At 44.9% G+C, this 18,042-nt stretch overlaps 1 protein-coding gene across 1 annotated transcript in view; it reads right to left on the bottom strand.

The window, feature by feature from the left end:
• NUDC (nuclear distribution C, dynein complex regulator) overlaps positions 1-18,042 on the bottom strand; it is a 291,087-nt gene that overhangs the window by 125,389 nt on the left and 147,656 nt on the right. The window contains exons 6-7 of the mRNA XM_069622881.1: positions 6,805-6,999; positions 6,069-6,152 (exon numbers count right to left, since the gene is read on the bottom strand). Of these exons, the coding sequence (XP_069478982.1) occupies positions 6,069-6,152; positions 6,805-6,999 (279 nt within the window). The remainder of the gene's footprint in view (positions 1-6,068; positions 6,153-6,804; positions 7,000-18,042) is intronic.

The following is an 18,042-nucleotide window of genomic DNA, read 5'->3' as shown; positions in this document are numbered from 1 at the left end:
GTTCAGATTAAGCTTTCTATTAGTTAGGTTTGTCATTCTCGGATGTGGTACCTAGTTTAGTCGGATTCAGGTATTTTGCCACGATGATTTGTTTGTTGTAGGTGTATTTACTTTTTTGGGCAATGATAGTTGTTAGATTGGCAGGTGGTTTGAATAATTTAGTGAGTCTCGATTGGAGTCTGGTGTTTCTCTGCAGAAAATCACAAAGTATATTGGTTCTGAGTGGGCACTGAGTGTTGCTAAAGATAGATGAGAATATGCTAGGATTGCTTAGTTCCAGAGGGTAACCTGCATCATCTAGTGTGGTTACCATGGTGTTGGTTGCCATAGCGTTTGGGGTGCTAGTGGAGTCAGTTGGATCTAAAACTAGAGTCAGTAAGGTCCAGAAAAAGGTTGTTTGTTATGTAGTGGCATACAGAGTGTACTCAAGTTGGTTTGGGTGGTTGGTAGTCTGGTTTAGCTGTGTGCTGCTGCAAACAAGGTGGCATGGGCTGGTTCCACTCGTGGTAGATAGCTTAGGTTAAAGTGGATAGACTCAGCTGCAGGCAGTCAGGCGAAGATAGTGTTAATAGATTCAGGAGTGGTCAAATACCTACAAGATGTTGTAGGCGCAGATCAAATGGGCACAATTGCAATGAAAATGGTAGCAATAGCATGAGACAATTTCAGATAGGCATCAGTGTAGGTGGCATACAATGTTGCACTAGAACGTTAGTTGTGACTAAGAGGCACAGTGGTGGCACATAGTATTTGACTACGAGGTAGCTGCTGCCATGAGGCACAATGGAGACATACAGCGTAGTGCTTGAGAAGCAATTACAGTTATGAGGCACAATGGTAGCATACAGCGGAAGGGCTGAGAAGCAATTACAGTTATGAGGCACAACGGTAGCATACAGCATAGGGTTGAAAAGCAATTACAGTTATGAGGCACAATGGTAGCATACAGTGTAGGGCTGAGAAACAATTACAGTTATGTGGCACAGTGGTGTCATTCAATGTTAGGGTAGAACGCTGTTGCCGCTATATGGCACCATTGTGGGCAAGATGCGTTACGTAATGAGAAGCATCTTGATAAGGCTGGCGCAGATGCCTATGGACTGCTGGTAGTCGTGAACAAGGCGTTAGTTAAAAATCCGGATTGCTTAAGTATGTAAGCAGTTATTACTTGCGACTGCCGGTTAGCCAAAGATGCCAATGATTGATTTATAAATTAAGTCTACGAATCGTACGGTCAGGAATAATGCGGAATAATGCGTGACAATACAATACATTTACGTGAGAGTCACAATGCATGTAAATATGTAACCATAATATACGACCAAAGATGGTGTGAAGGCTTAGTGCTAACAGTTCAGTAATGCTAACAGTTCGGTGATGATCGTGAATTAGGCAGAATTTTAATGCTGTATTCAGATTTGCAAGGGAAGGGTGGATGGATGAAAACGTGGGTGTCGAAATCTCACGTTGTTAGTACAAGTGTTGTACAGTGTAGGTATTGGTGTTTCCTGTATTGGCGGTTAGTGTCTTACCGAAAGTTCGAAGAAGAGACAGGAGCTTGCAAGGAGTAACAAGTCGAGGACGATGCAGACATGTAAAAGGCAGAAGGATGGTTTAGGCAGACCTCCAAGTCCTCCCTGCTCCGACAGGCTCAGACAGGTGTAGCCTTAGTTTCAGGGCCTTTGTTGGAGAGGCCGGCTTCGCCTACCAGCGATTCTCATTGGCAGTTATTGAACAGAGTAGCCAATCGGTGACGACACGGGCACCAATAATGGATGGGAGGTCCTCAACTCAGGCGGCGTCCATCTTATTGTGTAGTAATGATCGTGGTTACTAAAGGCACTAGATATAAATACAACTTAAATATTTGGATTGTGAAATTATGCACGTTCGGACGGCAGGCCCGTCCAGCGGCCCGGATTTAACAATCCACAATGCATACTGGTGGTCATAAATATCTTCTCCTCACCCCCTTCAGAGGGCAGGCAGACCTGTTTCAAAGGTGTTGCTGAGGATTTCATACCCAGGTGTGGTGCACCATTCAGTATAAACGGCGACAAGGGAACATACTTATCAATCAGCTTATTAAAAAGAATTAGGAGAGGCACTGAATATGTAGCATAATCTTCTTCCTCAGTCAGAAGGAGCAGTGGTGCATCAAAATGGAGTAATAAAGAATGCTTTGCCAAACTGTGGCCTGAGGTTTTGCCACTGGTGTTGCTTAGTTCCAGGAGTATCGTGTCGAGTCCCCACAAGGATATATACGGTCGACAGATGCAATTGCCCCCATCACGACTGGTGAAAAATTATTATTCTAACCTGCAACTCACTGATGATTACATCACGTACTACTGTAGGAAACCAATTTCTATCAGATTTCTTCACATGTAAGTGAAGGACACCTTGCTGAAAGAACCAACAGAGGTCTGCCATTCTCTTCAGCCAGAGGACTTTCTTTTGGTATGGTGCTTGAAGCAAGGAGCAGTGGCGACTAGGTGAAGCGGACACTACCAGGTAAATCTTACTACTGGTTCGGCAGTGAAAGTCAGGGAGCTGCGGGCCAGGTTGCACGCCTCGCACCAAAAATGGATTGTGCCACCTAAAGATGGACCTTAAACCTCACTCGGGGTTAATCTTCGAACTGACTGTCTGCTCTCATCATTATATCAGCCAGTACCAACTAGGCATGGACCTGGGAAGAGACGGAACCTTTCATAGCAAGTAACTACTTCAGAAGTGAAATCTTGGCCTTGGTATAAGAACAGGTACACTGACATGGCAAGAGAGAAATGTGGAGTGGGTGGAGATTGGCATAGAACATTTGGGATTAGTTTCCAAAACCAGATTAATGCAAACCAGGCCAAATCAACTCCTACAAATCCCTCTTGAATTCCATATCCGATGAGTCTTATCTTCGTGACCAGTGATCGATAAAAGTATGTGGTGTGGAGGGCAGTTCGGATTAAAGTGTCCAGTTCCTGGTAGACGAAGGATGCAATTTTGTTTCCGTTACTTAAAAGGAAATGAATAAAGCTGCCTCTCATCACCTGGAAATTGATGAGTGAGCTTTGTTTGTCCAACACCCCGAATTTGAGAAGAAAACACAGTACTTCAATATTGTTTGTCCAGGATCACAGTACCATTTGTTGGCAAAGCCACGATACAAGCCTTGACATGTTGGTTTCAGTCTCAAATTTGGCTACCTAATCCCCTCACCATACTAATGCTTTATGCTCTTCATTTGTGGTTGCTGCCCAGTTTTTACAAATATTGTTGGGGGTAGGGATGTGTGGGGGTGGGGGGGCTGGAGAATGCGACGGTCGAGCTTGAGACCCACAACTTTTTGGTGCAGATATGGGTTTCATAGCACAGTAGGTGTTACTATCATCAAAGTCTATATATACAGGTTTATCAACCCCTGAGAGAAGAAAGGACAGGTCTCAATTTCCGAGAGTTGAGACTGTGATCTATCACATGAACACAAATCTTTGCAAGTAGTGCTTAATATACTGAGCTATCTCCTGAACCAGTGTGGTACTCAAAGAAAGGTGAACGAATTCCACATTTAGTGCTGTAGTGAAAGCACAAACTGTAGGTACTACTGTTAGGTAAGAATTGGTGAGACTAGACAACAATTAGCTGCTTGGTATTAGGTAACGCACATTTTGGTATAGGCCTGTACTACACAAGTTGGTAGTCTGACTGAGCAGCCAGGCCCATCTCAAGAGGAGTAAATGTGAGTTGTAGAGCTGTACAAATGAAATCCGTAAATACAAGTAGCCAAGTAACACTTACACTCAAGGTTTCTGTTATAGTCATTTATTTAATTAACATCAATTTTTAAATAAGCGATCTTTAAAAATGCTATAAATGTAACAATGTAAATACACTTTAAAATTACTTTTCAGATTCTAAGTTAGTGTATAATCTTTGGATATGCTTCTTACACAATTCCTACACCCTGAGGTGACTTCAATCACAAGGACAGTAATGGCATTTATATATCACACTAGTAATACTCTGCAGATACCGAGGTTGCAGAAAGGAAAGGTTTAGGAAGGAAAAAGGTTAAACAGTTTCTCAGTATATATGAGGACAACTAAATCTTCCAATGAAATCTAGACAAGCCTTTCCCAGCAGTAACAGTTTAAACAAGTTACCACCTATGCGGGACAAACGATATCAAAGTCAATGAGTCTGCAGGGAGCCAGAACAACCAAAGTCAATTTGAAAGCGAGGAGCGAGGTACTTCTTAGAAAAGTCTAGCAAAGTTAGAGAGTTTGTAGAAATATCACTTGGGTCACAAGCTGTTAAGCCTGTGAGAAAAAGAGATGACATCAACTCTAAAAGTAAGCTACTGCAAATCTCCACTGAGAAAAGCACAGCTACAAGACAATGAGGTAAGTACCCCAAGTATAAACAGTACCTCTGGTTTGAAGAAGAGTGGTCCAGCTGGATTATGTCTTGCTACAGCGGTGCAGACCCCATGTTCCTGAGCCTCAGTCGTGGGGACAAGAGGGAGGATTTCTACAGGGCTCCTGCGGCGGTACTTGGGAGGTCGTCGGCAGCTGCGGTTACAGCACTTACTAAACAGCAAAGTCGCAGATCTCGGATACCGGTTGGGCTTCCTTCACTCCTCGAGTCCTGCACTCTGGTGAGGGGCCTCAAGCTCTGGTCGTCCTGCTTCTGGAGCGTCCTTGGGAGACTCCTGGAGCTTCCGGCAGGATTTCAGACGTTGCACTCTACTACTGATTTCTCGACCCCTGGTTTTGCAGCAGCGAAGCAGTACAGACAGTAGGGGGAAGATGGTCCAGTTCCTCTCTGGGTTAGTTGGTCCCACTAACCCAATGGAAGATGTTGTCTCTTCGGTAGCTTCTCTGTTGAATTGAAAAAGGAGTTTCAGCACAACAGCAGGGCTTCACCAGGCTATTCAAAGGTCCAGGAGGATGCAGCAAGCTTTGTTCACGGTTTCTTCGTCAGGTGTTTCTCCCAGTGATCGACTCTGCCTCTAGTCCCAAAACACTTGCCTTTTAAGCAGGTTTGTCCCGTTCATGCACAGCCTAGGCTGTAAATCACAGCCAGCCAGCCAGCCAATCAGGACTGGTTGCATTCAGGCATTCCTAGAGACAGAGGAGTTTCGGGACCCTCCCTCACATCCTGTCCTTCCAGACACACTGGAGCCAGAGGTGGGCTTCAGGGCTGAAGCCTGCCAAAGGCAAAACGAACAATGGGCTCAAACCTGGCTCAACCCAAAAAAGACCTCACAAACAAAAAATGGTGAAAAAAGAAGACCGGGGCCATTTTGACAAAATGGTCACCCATGGGTGTTGTACTGCAGCCGAGGTTTCAGCCTGCGGTAGAAAAGAACAATGGTAGGAAAATTAAACAACTGCCACTAGCCATTTAAAGTAGTGAGGGTAACAAAAAATGTTACATGAAAATGTAGGAAAAGGGGCTACCAAGTAACCCCCCAGCACTCCACACAAGATGGTGTGTGCTGGACCTACAAAGAGAAAAGGTAAGTAAAGTCAACTTCACTTTACTATTCTTGGGAACAGTAGTTCACACAAGAAAAGGTATTTAAACCTTATGAGAAATCTAAGGGATTTCTCTGTGACATTTTACTGAAGGTGCTGTGTGTCACCACATAAAAAGTACATAAAAAGTAGATGCCTATGGAGTTTGTCATACTGCAAAAACAGTGGAAACACAATCCAAATCAGGTCAAAACACATGTGTGTGAGAAAAAGATCTCACTCACTCCAGGGTTAAAAATAAAATCCTAAAGTCTCTAAGGTTGAAGGGAATAAGCACAGAAATTAGAATTCTCCCCAACAACTATGGACAACACAAAATGCATCATAGGCTAAATCGGATCTTAGTGGTAGAGAATCACAGGCAGCAGGGTCAGAGCGCCAGCACAGATGTAGACAATTTCATGACTTGAGTCACTTAAAGCTTGCAAAATATGTGCTAAGACTTCTTCCCAACAGTCAATCACTTTGCTAGTACATCCTTCATCAGAAGCCCCTTGAATTAGGTAGGTAGACCATAAAACAAGGGCTCACCTTTGAATTTTCAGGATTTATCTTTTTGGTGCTGAGTTCAGGATCTGTGGAAACAATCTTACTCCACCACTCCATTTTATTAATCTGTATTAAAAAAGAAAGGACAGCGTAAACAAAGTATCCAATACAATCTTCACACATGCCTCAATCCATTCCACAATCACCTCCACATACCAAGTGGTGTGCCCTTAGGGAAACAATTCTTCGTACGTACTGCCATAATTTGAAGAGTGCACTCTGCTGGTCTCTAGTCCCTCACAAAAGGTGCAAGCGCAAACCTGTTCACCCCTTTGTAAAAGGTAGCCCTCTATCCCCACCCACCTATATATCAGCAGTCCCAATTTATGTACAGCATATCCTCATCCCACAGTGTGCATTCTCCCCTTCACTTCATACCTGCCCCAAACAAAAGATGGTTAGTTCCCTTACTGAGCCAAAAGGTGCTTGCCCTCAATTGCTTTAGGTGTCTCCTTTGGATCAAACAATTACCACCAGCAAGAACATGCTCCTAATCCTAATCCAGGTGTGCTCTTCCCCATTTATTGCCTCACCTGCCCCCCAAGGCAAGATGAGGGCATCCAGTGTGTGGCCCCTACCGGCCATGGTGTATGCTCTCAATTTACGTTCCATTTCTCTAGAAGACGTGGGGCCTCACTACCTGTACCTCCAGGTACAAACTGTCCAAATACCACCACAATCATGCCACATAATCACAAAGAACGCTTGCATTCCCCACCTTCTCCAGATGTACAGTGATGATTTTGCCGTCCTCGATGAGCCAGGAGCTCTCCTCCACCTTCACTTCATTGTAAAGTTCTCCATCAATTACAGGAGTCTTGCCCTTGAGTCCAACCTTCAGGTGCCTCCGCTGGATCTCCACCAATACATCCTTTCCCTTCAGCCGGAAGCTCACATCAAGGGGCATCACCAACTGGTGGGACAAAAGGTAGTTTGAGGAGTTCATTCACAATTTGACGAACTGTCTACCTATGATGTTACTGCTTCAAGGCGAAGCACCAGCCCATCAGTAGCAGACTTCAACAACCTGATATAAGACATTGCCCAAAACGTGCAGAAGACCCACTAGGCAAGTTAAACATGTCCATCGAGTCAACAGTATCCACAATTGTGCCTGTAGGGAGGGCTTTCCAGAACCAAAACTGTTGCGAGGTTCTGGGAAGTCAACATGATATGATGATAGGTTATTTATAACATGCTTAATACCCAGAGGTTTCCAAGCGTGGACCCGGAGATCGAACCTGTGTTGCTCTGTGTCACCTTGCTTCCAAGGCAAGCACAATGCCCCCTGAGCTATCCTCCCGAGATGGAGAGGACCTGCTAAGGATTTTCACACTTGGTCTAAACAAACTGAAGTTGGATTTCTAAAATCGACCCTGGTGGGCATATTTTAGGAGGAGGCCACCCTAGTTATGGTGAACAGAGAAACTCAAGAGTTTGAGGAATCAAGGTAAGAGAGGGAGTGTGATCGGTTGCCGCAATGAGCCCTAGCAGAATAACACAATAATTACGCTTAGAAAGTCAGTTATAAAATAGTTATTTATTTAGGACTTTAGAACACTGTAAGAAATTAAACTAGCAGGTAAACCATGTGAAACAGATATACAATAACAGAAGGTCCACTTTCAATACATCACTAAATAACTTACCAAGTCCCACGATGTAGGTAAAATGATTAGAATCAGTCACAAGTACAATTCCCTACACTTCAGAACTCCAATCCTAAGATGTATGGGGGCCTAGTGCCCAAAATTCACAGGTTCTAATACAAGGTTTCTCTCAGGAATCTATTGGGCATGCAGTGGCGATCCAAAACAGTACCAAACTATTGAAAAGCTCAGCAACAATTTGACACAAGACTTCCATAGGAGATAAAAAGTTTTGCACCAAATATCATATGGAGGATATGGTGGGGAGGACAGGTACAGGTATGCTTGCTTAGCCACTCCTGACGCAATCTTTCTAGAGATCACAATGGATCATCTGGGGGTCACTGGGAGCATGATCATCAGTCCTTTGTTCTGATGAGAGCAAACCAGGGGTTGCAGATTCGGGTTCTCTTCCACTCGAGTGCAATTGCAAGATGCAAGTCCAGTCAATGAAGAAATGCAGACTTTCGGGATGCAGGCATCTTCAGGACACTTCACGGGATGGCGGAAGGAGAGTTCCAGAAACGATCACAGTTTGCAGGTGACAACATGCATCCATCCAGTCGCAGTCAAAGAAGCAGTTACAGGACATGTTCACTTGATAGGAAGCTGAAAATTCAGGAGATGGTGACTTATGGCACAAGCTGGCGACCACCAAAGTTCCGGGCTTTGCTAGGTGACATTTAATTATTTATGAAAAATCTTCCTGACCGGTGTCAACCCCAGAACATTTTGCTTGGACTTGATAATTATTTTACCTTGTCCCTAGTTCAGCGGGAATCTTTTTCTCCTCTCACCTAGTATTTTACTCTTTTTATGGATGACTTTTTCTATGTCTCTCCATAGTGTACGATTGGATTTATAGTTTCCTTTAACTTTGATGCAGTTGCTTCCTTTTTAATTCTCCTATTATTTTTTGGGTGTACTGTTCCCAAGAAGTAAAGTGGGATTCACATCCCCTTTACATTGATTTAAGTGAGCCAGCACACCCCGCCTAATGTGAAGTGCTGGGGGGATACAATATACCCCCCCTTTCTTACTTACCTGATAACACCTTTGCTACAATTGCAAGTTTACTTGAATGGCCGGTGGAAGTGGCTTTACCTTAGTGACTTTTTAGTCTTATTACCCGCAGGCTGTTAAATTAGCTCGGTAATGCACAGAAGGGCCACCATTCTCATAGAATGGGGGCAGGTTTTTTTTTTTCACCATTTCTCATTTGCTTGTTTGTGAGGTCTTTGCCTGTGATTCTAGGCGGGAACTACCTCAGTGGAAGTATACCGGAATAGTCGGGTCCATTTTACAAACTACCATCCAGCCAGCCTGAAGAACAATCTACCCTACATACAGTTTTTGAGGGGGTCTGCAGAAATTGCATGGACAAAGATAAATTCTTAAGACATGACGATTATTTACAAGAAAGGATGATACAAAGGGGCTATCCCAAAACACGCCAAGAGAGGTCTGTCCGACAGCTAGGAACCCCTAAATAGACTGGTCTGTGTGACCACCTTCAGTCCCGTCCGCAAGAATTGGCACCGCATACAGAACAGTGAAACTTTGTCAAAAAATAATTTTTTGCCTTTAAGAAGAAACAAAACCTAAGTGAACGTCTAGTTCATAATTTTTTTTAAATACAATTTTTATTAACTTTTACAACATACAATCAACACAAAGAAAAATAAAAACAAACTTGGCGGTACATGTTATGCATTTTTTAATATATTGTATCATATTAAACCATAACCGCTGCCTGCCCGTTACCCTCCCCCCAACTTGAACTAAGTGCCTCCAGGCCGTCAATGTATCAGCCACCCGCCCCCCCCCCCCGTTGGCTGCTTCGGTCCATATCGCTGTTTCCGTCTCTGCCCATTTCTTGAGATCATTCCACCAAACCTCTACCTTTGGTCTGTTACATGCATTCCAGCCCATGGCAATTAGGCGCTTGGCAAGCATGTAAACCAGGTCTTTAAGTTTACTTGCATGCTTTACCCCACCCCCCAATCATACATGCCCACACCGATTCCACTTCTAGCGTGATCCCCTTCTCTGTCAGGTGATGGCCCACTTCTTCCCAGAATTTACCGATTTCTGGGCACGCCCATATGGGTCATCCCCGCATTCACTTCTCCTCATTTGGGACATGTTTGTCTTCCTGCATTTTTAAATCAGGCTATCCTGTGGGGCGTCATGTACGCTCTATGGGTTACATACAGCTGGAATTGTTGCAACCTTGCATTTCTAGACACCTTTTCATGGTACCTCTGAGCCCTCGCCCACAGCCCATCATTCATGCATTCGCCCACTTCCTCTTCCCAATCCCGTTTTAGCTGGGTCACTTCTTTCCCCACCCTACTCATCAACAGTTTGTAGATCCTGGAAACCTTGTGCCCTCCCTCTACAATGTCAGATTGTTTCAATGACTGTATCTGGTTGGTCTTCCAGCACTATTTCAGACCATGTTTCTTTCACTGTCTCACCAGTCTGGTGTATGTAATGTATAGCCCTCGATGTAGGCCCGTTTCCTCTGCCAATGCGTTAAATTCCAGTATTTTCCCATCTTGCCATATGTCTCCTATTGTTGCAATACCAACCGATTCCCAGTGCATGCGTATCATTTTCCTCAATTGCACGTCCCCTTTGGTCAGTGCTACTAGTGGTATTTGCGGGAAGCACGGGTTCAAGTTCTTTATGGCCTGGCAAGTCTTCCGTCACATTTGCCATCCCAATTCCAGCATTCTCAGACACCCTTTTAACTCCGATTTAGGCAACCATATCCATTCTTTCAAGAAGAATGGAGTACACTCCGACCTCAGCAGTCTGGACTCAGCTGATGGGTCTTCCGATAGCCACTTGGCCACATATTGTAGCTGGCTGGCCCAGTGATAGCTCTAAAAATTGGGAAGTTTTATGCCTCCTTTGTCATATGTATTCTGTAGTTTCCACAGGGCTATTCTATTCCTAGTGTTGTGCCAGATGAAACCTCTGCTTATGCCCTGGAGTTTGACAAAGAATCGTTTAGGTATCATGTATGGTATATTTCCCAAAAAGTGTATCAGCCTCGGTAATACAACCATTTTCAACAGGGCCGCTCTCCCCACCATGGACAGAGGGAGCTTAGACTATAATTTCATACTATTCTCGATATTTGCTATTGTCTTCTCTATGTTATGTTTTTGTTCATTCTCCACTACGTGATAGATATCTATCCCTAGGTACCTAAAGGTTTTAGTCTCCAAGGGTATTTGTAGTATAGGTAGATGTTCCCGCGGGATCCCTTTATATCTTCCGAGGGGGAATATGCATGAATTTTTGGGGTGGGCTACAATACCTCCTCGTACTGTTGTCTTAGGTATATCGCTAGGGGTTCCAGTGCAAGGATATATAGCATTGGGGACCAAGGGCATCCTTGTCGGGTACCTCTGCTAAGGTGCCATCTTTCTAAGATAATTGCTCCAGTCTTAACCCTGGCTAGTGGTGAGCTATATAATAGTTCAACCCACTTCATATACTCGGGTCCTATTCCATATTCTTGTAAAGCTGCTATTAGCCACGGCGATTTAACACAATCAAAGGCCTTCACCACGTCCAATGAAACAATTGCACTTCCTGCTCATCTCCTTCTGTTTGCTCTATGACCCGGTGGAGCCTTCTAAGATTATCGGATATACTTCTATGCAGAACGTATCTGGTCTGGTCAGGATGCATAAATTTACTTAGGACCTGTCTCAATCTCCCCGCCAACACCGCTGTGAGTCTTGCTGTCCTGGTTCAGCATGGATAGCGGTCTATATGATCCGCGGTCCATGCTCAGCTTATTAGGTTTGAGAATTGGAATGATTATCGCCTCCCTTAGGGATTCTGGCAGCCTCCTGGCCTCAAGAGCTTCGTTTAGCATGGCCAGTATTTGGGGAAGCACTTCCGTCTTATATGTTTTATAGAACTCGCTAGGTAGTCCATCTGCCCCCGGGGCCTTACAAGTTGGTAATTCCTCTACTACTGCTTCCAGTTCCTCCAGTGTGATTGAGGCATCCAAGTTCTCTCTCTCTCTTCTCAGCGCTCAGTTTGGGTAGATCAATGTCTCCTAGTGTTTGCCCTATCTCGCTCCATTCACCTCTGTCTGTATCTCCATACAATTGTTTGTAAAACTCAAGGAACCCTCCATTCACTCCCTCCTGGGTATCATGTATATGTCCTCCTTCCCCCTGTATTGCCCCGATCGTTGGTCTAGGTGTCTTGCTCTTATACAGCCATGCTAACAGCCTCCCCGTCGTGTCCCCACCAGCGTGCTGCCTTTCTATGTATTTCTTGTAATTTAAGTTACAAAGCCTTTCCCAATGCTCTTCGCATTCGTGCCGTAACTAGTTTACAGTGTCGGCATCTTCCAGGGAGCCATCTCCTCTGCGCATGACTGCCTCTATTTTCTCCTCTGCCTACTTCAGCGCTTGCAATATGCCTCCTTGTAGCCCTTTGGATTTTGCCATCGCTGATCCACTTACCACTACTTTAAAAACCCCCCATAGGGTGACGGACAATTTTACACTTCCAGTGTTGTTTTTGAAATATTCTACAATTTCCCTCCTCAGGTCCCCTCTAAACAGTGTCTTTCAGTGCTTCGGCTCTCAGCCGCCACGTTGGGACCCTGGCTCTAGGGGCTTGATACTGCCATATTAAGATCAGTGGTGAGTGGTCTGAGAGGACTCTCGCTTTATATTCAGTCAGCACTATCTCTCCTATCATTTTCGGGGAGGTGAACATATAATCCAACCGTGTGTACAAATTATGTGGGGCTGAGTAATGCGAGTACTGTCTATCACATGGGTGGTGTAGCCTCCACATGTCTTCTAGCTTAAAGTCTCAACAGGGTCTTCAAGGGTTTGGCTGCAGGGGTGGGTTTGTTTAGTTTCCCGTCTGACCCATCAACCCTGGGGTCTAGCGTACAGTCAAAGTTGCCTCCCCATATGACCCACCTCCCAGGAATGGGCTGATTTTACTATATAATGTCTTAAAGTAGGCCACAGCATCTTGTTTTGGGGCGTATATTAATAATACACACTTCTCTGTTTTCTATCAGTCCCCGTATCGCTACCATCCTCCCATCCGACTCTCCCGCCAATTGCAGTAACAGAAAAGGGACATGCGGTGCTACCGAGGTGATTACCCCTCTGGCGACGTCTACGAACCAGGTATACATCAATCCCTGGAGAGGAGCTGGGGACTACCGCCAGTTCAAGGACACCACAAATGTGGCCGTTGCTTGTCAATTAACTGAAACTAAAACACACCTTTGATCACAGCGCCGTTCACTGGCAGTTGGACACACATACCAACTGCAATACCAAGATGGTTATCTATATCATCGAGTGCCCCTGCAAATTACTGTATGTGGGGAAAACGATACGTCCAGTTAAGCAAAGTATCTCGGAACATCGCTCGTGCATAGGAAACCAAGTCCCATACAAAGCACTTGAGGAACATTACACACGAAAGAAACATTTTGACAGAGACCTTAAATGGTTCATTATACAAATATTCACCCAAAGTAGGAAGAGGTGGGGGAAATAGTGATAAACTCCTCTGCATATTGGAACAGAAATGGATATACCGCCTTGATATGCCCAACATAGGTTGAAATGCATCGGTTGAGTGCATGTCATGATGCCTACCCACGGGCATCCGGACCAAACCAATCAGCCCCGGGAGCAGGCATCCAGGTGCTTAATAAAAACCCAGCAGCCCCGGCTAGGGGCTGTCTGGGTACAGTCCTGGCGCCATTGGTACCAGGCTCATGTACATTACCTACCTCATGCAGACCATGCTGCATTGAAGTCAAGCCAACGTGAGGCCTGAATGGGACTACTTTACTTCAGGGACTATTTTTTTACTCGGGTGTGGTTCTGGAGGAACTTCTTACCTGGGACTACTTTGAAGGCTATTTAAACCACGCCCGAACAGCAACACATGCTTCGCGTTATTCTGCATCAAGCAGTGTAACGCTCACCGTGCCTGCAGTCAGCATCCAGTCTTCTGCCACGCCCGCCTCGAATCCAGAGCTCCTAGAAAAAGAGGAAAGAAGAAGGAAAGGTTAGAACACGGACTTCATTTTAATTCCTTACCTGATTCCGGATCCATCACGTCTTCGAACTTGGAAAGGACATTATTTCTGCACGCGTCGCATCGCCAGCTGAAGCGTCGCGCCATACTCACCAGTCCTCACAGCATTTTTCGATTCAGCGCTGCCTACATCATTTTCCTCGCCGAACTCCAGCATCTAGGGGACAAAAGAAATATAAGGTGAGCCGAGAGAGCCAACAAATACAATCAATTTTTACCACCATAGACTTACCCGATTACCCACCGGAGGCATTATTCTTTAACATCCCGCAACTTCTTACGCCGCACCTGTAAGGAGAGAGAAAACAACAAGTTAAATACACGCATCTTTTACCGGACAGTGTTGGGTAATACAGACTCTTATCTGAACGCCATCAGCTGCCACAAGACAATCTTCTCTTGGACACAGCTGCAACACAAGAAGGGAATGGGACAGGAGTGAACATCGGAAATATTGAACTCTTTGGACTTTATACTTACTGGTTCTCGCCAGGAACCTCGGAATCAATATTCACCCGGAACTCTTCCAACGCCTTCGAACCAGTGAAGTAACTGGTATCTATCCGCCCCTGCATTCCACGCAGGATGGAGAGCTCATCCTTCAAAAACATAAGGTGAGATTACAGAAAGGGAATATCGGAGGTGATTAGTGGGGAGAACAGTGGGGTGCCATTACTAGAATCCACGGGTGGCTACATTCCTTTCTCCACTTGCAGGAGAATACTTCTATGGTCAAGCAGAGGAGATTAGGCGGGCCAGTCCAGTCTGTCATCTCTGCACTACGCTTCACGTTGGAGGAGGCCGCAGCTGTCCGGGTCCGATCGATGCCCCTGTGGGAGCCAGGTGAGCCTAACAGAACGCGAAGCCTATCTACACATCCCCACCCGGGCGTTATGGAAACCTCAGAAACCGACCAACTAGCCCAATTATTAGGGGAACTTAGGGCGGAAGTGCACTCCGCGCGCCAAGAAACTAATGCCCTCAGGAGAGAATCGACTGTGTCAAAGGAACGCACCGATGATCTTGCTAGACAACTGCTGCAAAACCAAGCTGGGCAAACACCCCTACCTGGACTTGGGGAGATCCCAACTCCTGTTTCATCGAGCAATCCTGTGCAAGTAATTCTACCAGGGACTATTCCTTTAGCTCCACCCGAACGCTTTGCTGGGGACCAAAAAAGGTTTGCAGTGTTTATGAACCAATGCCGCTTGCACTTTTTATGCAGACCTGGAGCTTTTCCAAATTACCAAGCCAAAGTAGCCTTTGTACTATCATATTTTAGAGGCAGCGCAGCTGATTGGTCAATTCCACTAGTCAACCAGGAGGACCCTCTTCTTCAGGATTTTCAGGGTTTTCAAAGGAGCATGGAAAGACTATTCGCCAGACATTCACAGGGACAGGCCCTGGATAACAAACTTTTATCCCTACGACAGGGTAACCAGGATCTGCTAACCTATATCGCAACCTTCAATAGGTTGGTGGTGGAAACCGGATGGCCTGAGGAGAAGCAAATTACATTATTTCATCGTGAACTTTGGGGAGAACTCAAAGATGTTTTGGTTCAAGTTGTGAACCCACCTCAGGATTGCACAGAATATATAGACTTAGTGGTCCAGTTAGACCACCGACTTCAGAATAGAAAGGCTGATCGAGCTAAGTTCGAGAATCGGGTCTCGGTTAAACCCAATGTTACCCCCAAAAGGAACAGATGCATCAGAACCTATGCAGATCGGGGGGGCGGTTAAAGAACCCTTAACTGAAAAGGAAAGAGAAAAGAGACGGCAGATGCAATTGTGTCTGTACTGTGGAACAGCAGGACATTTTCTATGGGATTGCCCTATAAAACCACCCAAGAAAGTAGTAGGAGTTGCTGACAAAAGCCGAATAGAGCCTGATTCGGGAAACTACCACGCCCGACAAGCGTAGAGGTCCGCTTGCCGAGCTTAAAGAAGGACACTCAGACCTCGCACCTAATCATACCAATGGTCCTTATTGATCCAAAGCAGCCATCACGTATGCACGCAGTAAGGGCATACATTGATAGTGGGGCCGTAGGAAACTCCATCGACCACGAATTGGCCTCAAGGATGAATCTACCCCTTTGCAAAAAGACTGCTTCGGATGTCATCACCACAGTCAATGGAACTGAAATTGCCTCTGGGCCCGTAACTCATTCCACTACTCAGATGACACTGTTGGGTCAAGATGGGCATCGAGAAACTATTGTGTTTGATTTAATCAAGGCCCCGCAATTCCAAATAATTCTGGGAATGCCATGGTTGGAAACACATAATCCTTGTAATGAATGGCGAGAGAAGAGAGTGACCTCCCCGGATTGTGCACACACCTGTTACCCGGAAAAAACCTTGAACAAAGGCCTGGCCACAGTCACTAATCCAGTCGTGCAGTTACCTCAGGAATATCAAGAATTTCAGGATGTTTTTCAAAGAACAGGCAAACACCTTACCACCTCACAGATCATACGATTGTCAAATCGACCTCGTACCCGGTGCACAACCTCCATGCAGTAGGACCTACGCCCTTACAGAACACGAAAATCTTTACCTACGACAATACTTGGACCAATACCTTGCCAATGGCTTCATTCGTCCATCCAAGTCTCCTGCATCCTCAGCTTTATTCTTTGTGCCTAAAAAGGAAGGTGACCTTAGAACGTGCATAGACTACCACGCATTAAATCAGATTACGGTAAAAAAAATGATACCCATTGCCTCTGATCCCCGAATTACTAGACCAAGTAAAGGATGCTTGTATCTACACCAAGTTAGATCTCCGAGGAGCTTATCATCTGGTACGTGTAAAGAAATGTGTTTTTCCATTCTACAGAAGTTGAATTCCTTGGATTTATCCTGACTCCAAAAGGAGTTCGAATGGACTCTCGAAAGGTGGACGCAATCCTCAAGTGGCCATCACCCAGTTCAGTTAAATGAGTACAAAGCATGCTTGGATTTGCTAACTTCTATCGCAGATTTATTCCTGAATTCTCACATATTGTACACCCCATCACAGCACTTTTTTTGCGAAAAAACAAACGCTTCTTGTGGACCGAAGAGGCTGAACGAGCCTTACAAGAGCTAAAACTGAAATTCACGTCTGCACCTGTCTTAAAGCATCCACGCCCTGAGCTTCCATACATAGTTGAAACCGATGCATCCAGTTTAGCCATGGGAGCTGTCCTGTCCCAGAAGGATCCTAAAACCGGTCAACTTCATCCAGTAGCATTCTGGTCAAGAAAGTTCTCGCCACCCGAGTTCAACTATGCGGTTACTGATAAAGAGTTATTAGTCATCAAATCTGCCTTCAAGGCTTGGCTGCATTATCTTCTCGGTGCCAGGCATACCATCACTGTAATCACCGATCACAGGAATTTGCAGTATTTGAAAACAGCAAATGCTCAATCATCGCGTCAACTTCGATGGGCATTATTCTTTGCCCAATTCCATTTCGTGATCACTTATTGACCATGTTGTAAAAACGGCAAGGCAGTTGCCTTATCCCGAATAGGGATGGGAGAAGCATATTCGAACCCGGAACCGGTGCCTATAATTTCAGAACAAAAAATTCTTGGCATAACTACTCTACAGACTTTAGAAGATATTCATTTAAAACTCCAACAACTTTTCGATCCTGCAGGACTGGGTAAAGAAAGGCAAAGATTATTCAGTCAGCAATGACCTACTTTACTATCAAGGGAGTCTATTTCTACCACACAAGGAACTACAAGAACTAGTTATCTCCAATTATCATGATGCTCTGATGGAAGGACACCCAGGTATCGCGAAAACTGAAGCTAAAATTAAAAGAATTCTGGTGGCCCACCTGGCGAAAAGACGTAAAGTCATTTGTGCTATCTTGTGGTATCTTTGCCCAAAACAAAAGTCAGAAGAAAAAACCAGCTGGTCTTTTACAACCTTTGGATATTCCACCTACACCATGGCATACTTTGTCTTTAGACTTTATTACTGATCTACCTCCATGTAATGGATTTAACACCATTCTAGTTATTGTGGATCTTTTTTCCAAGATGGCCCACTTTATTCCTTTAAAGGGATTACCTTCCGCTTCAATTTTGGCCAAGGAATTTCTCGAAAACATTGTTCGAATACATGGATTTCCTTCTGTATTGGTCTCTGACTGAAGTAGTCAATTCATTTCGCAATTTTGGAAGATAT

The sequence above is a fragment of the Ambystoma mexicanum genome, chromosome 11, assembly GCF_040938575.1.
Source record: "Ambystoma mexicanum isolate Mex_15411 chromosome 11, UKY_AmexF1_1, whole genome shotgun sequence".
Classification (NCBI taxonomy): domain Eukaryota; kingdom Metazoa; phylum Chordata; class Amphibia; order Caudata; family Ambystomatidae; genus Ambystoma; species Ambystoma mexicanum.
Note: the sequence above shows the minus strand (reverse complement) of the source record. Positions and strands in the feature narration are given on the sequence as shown.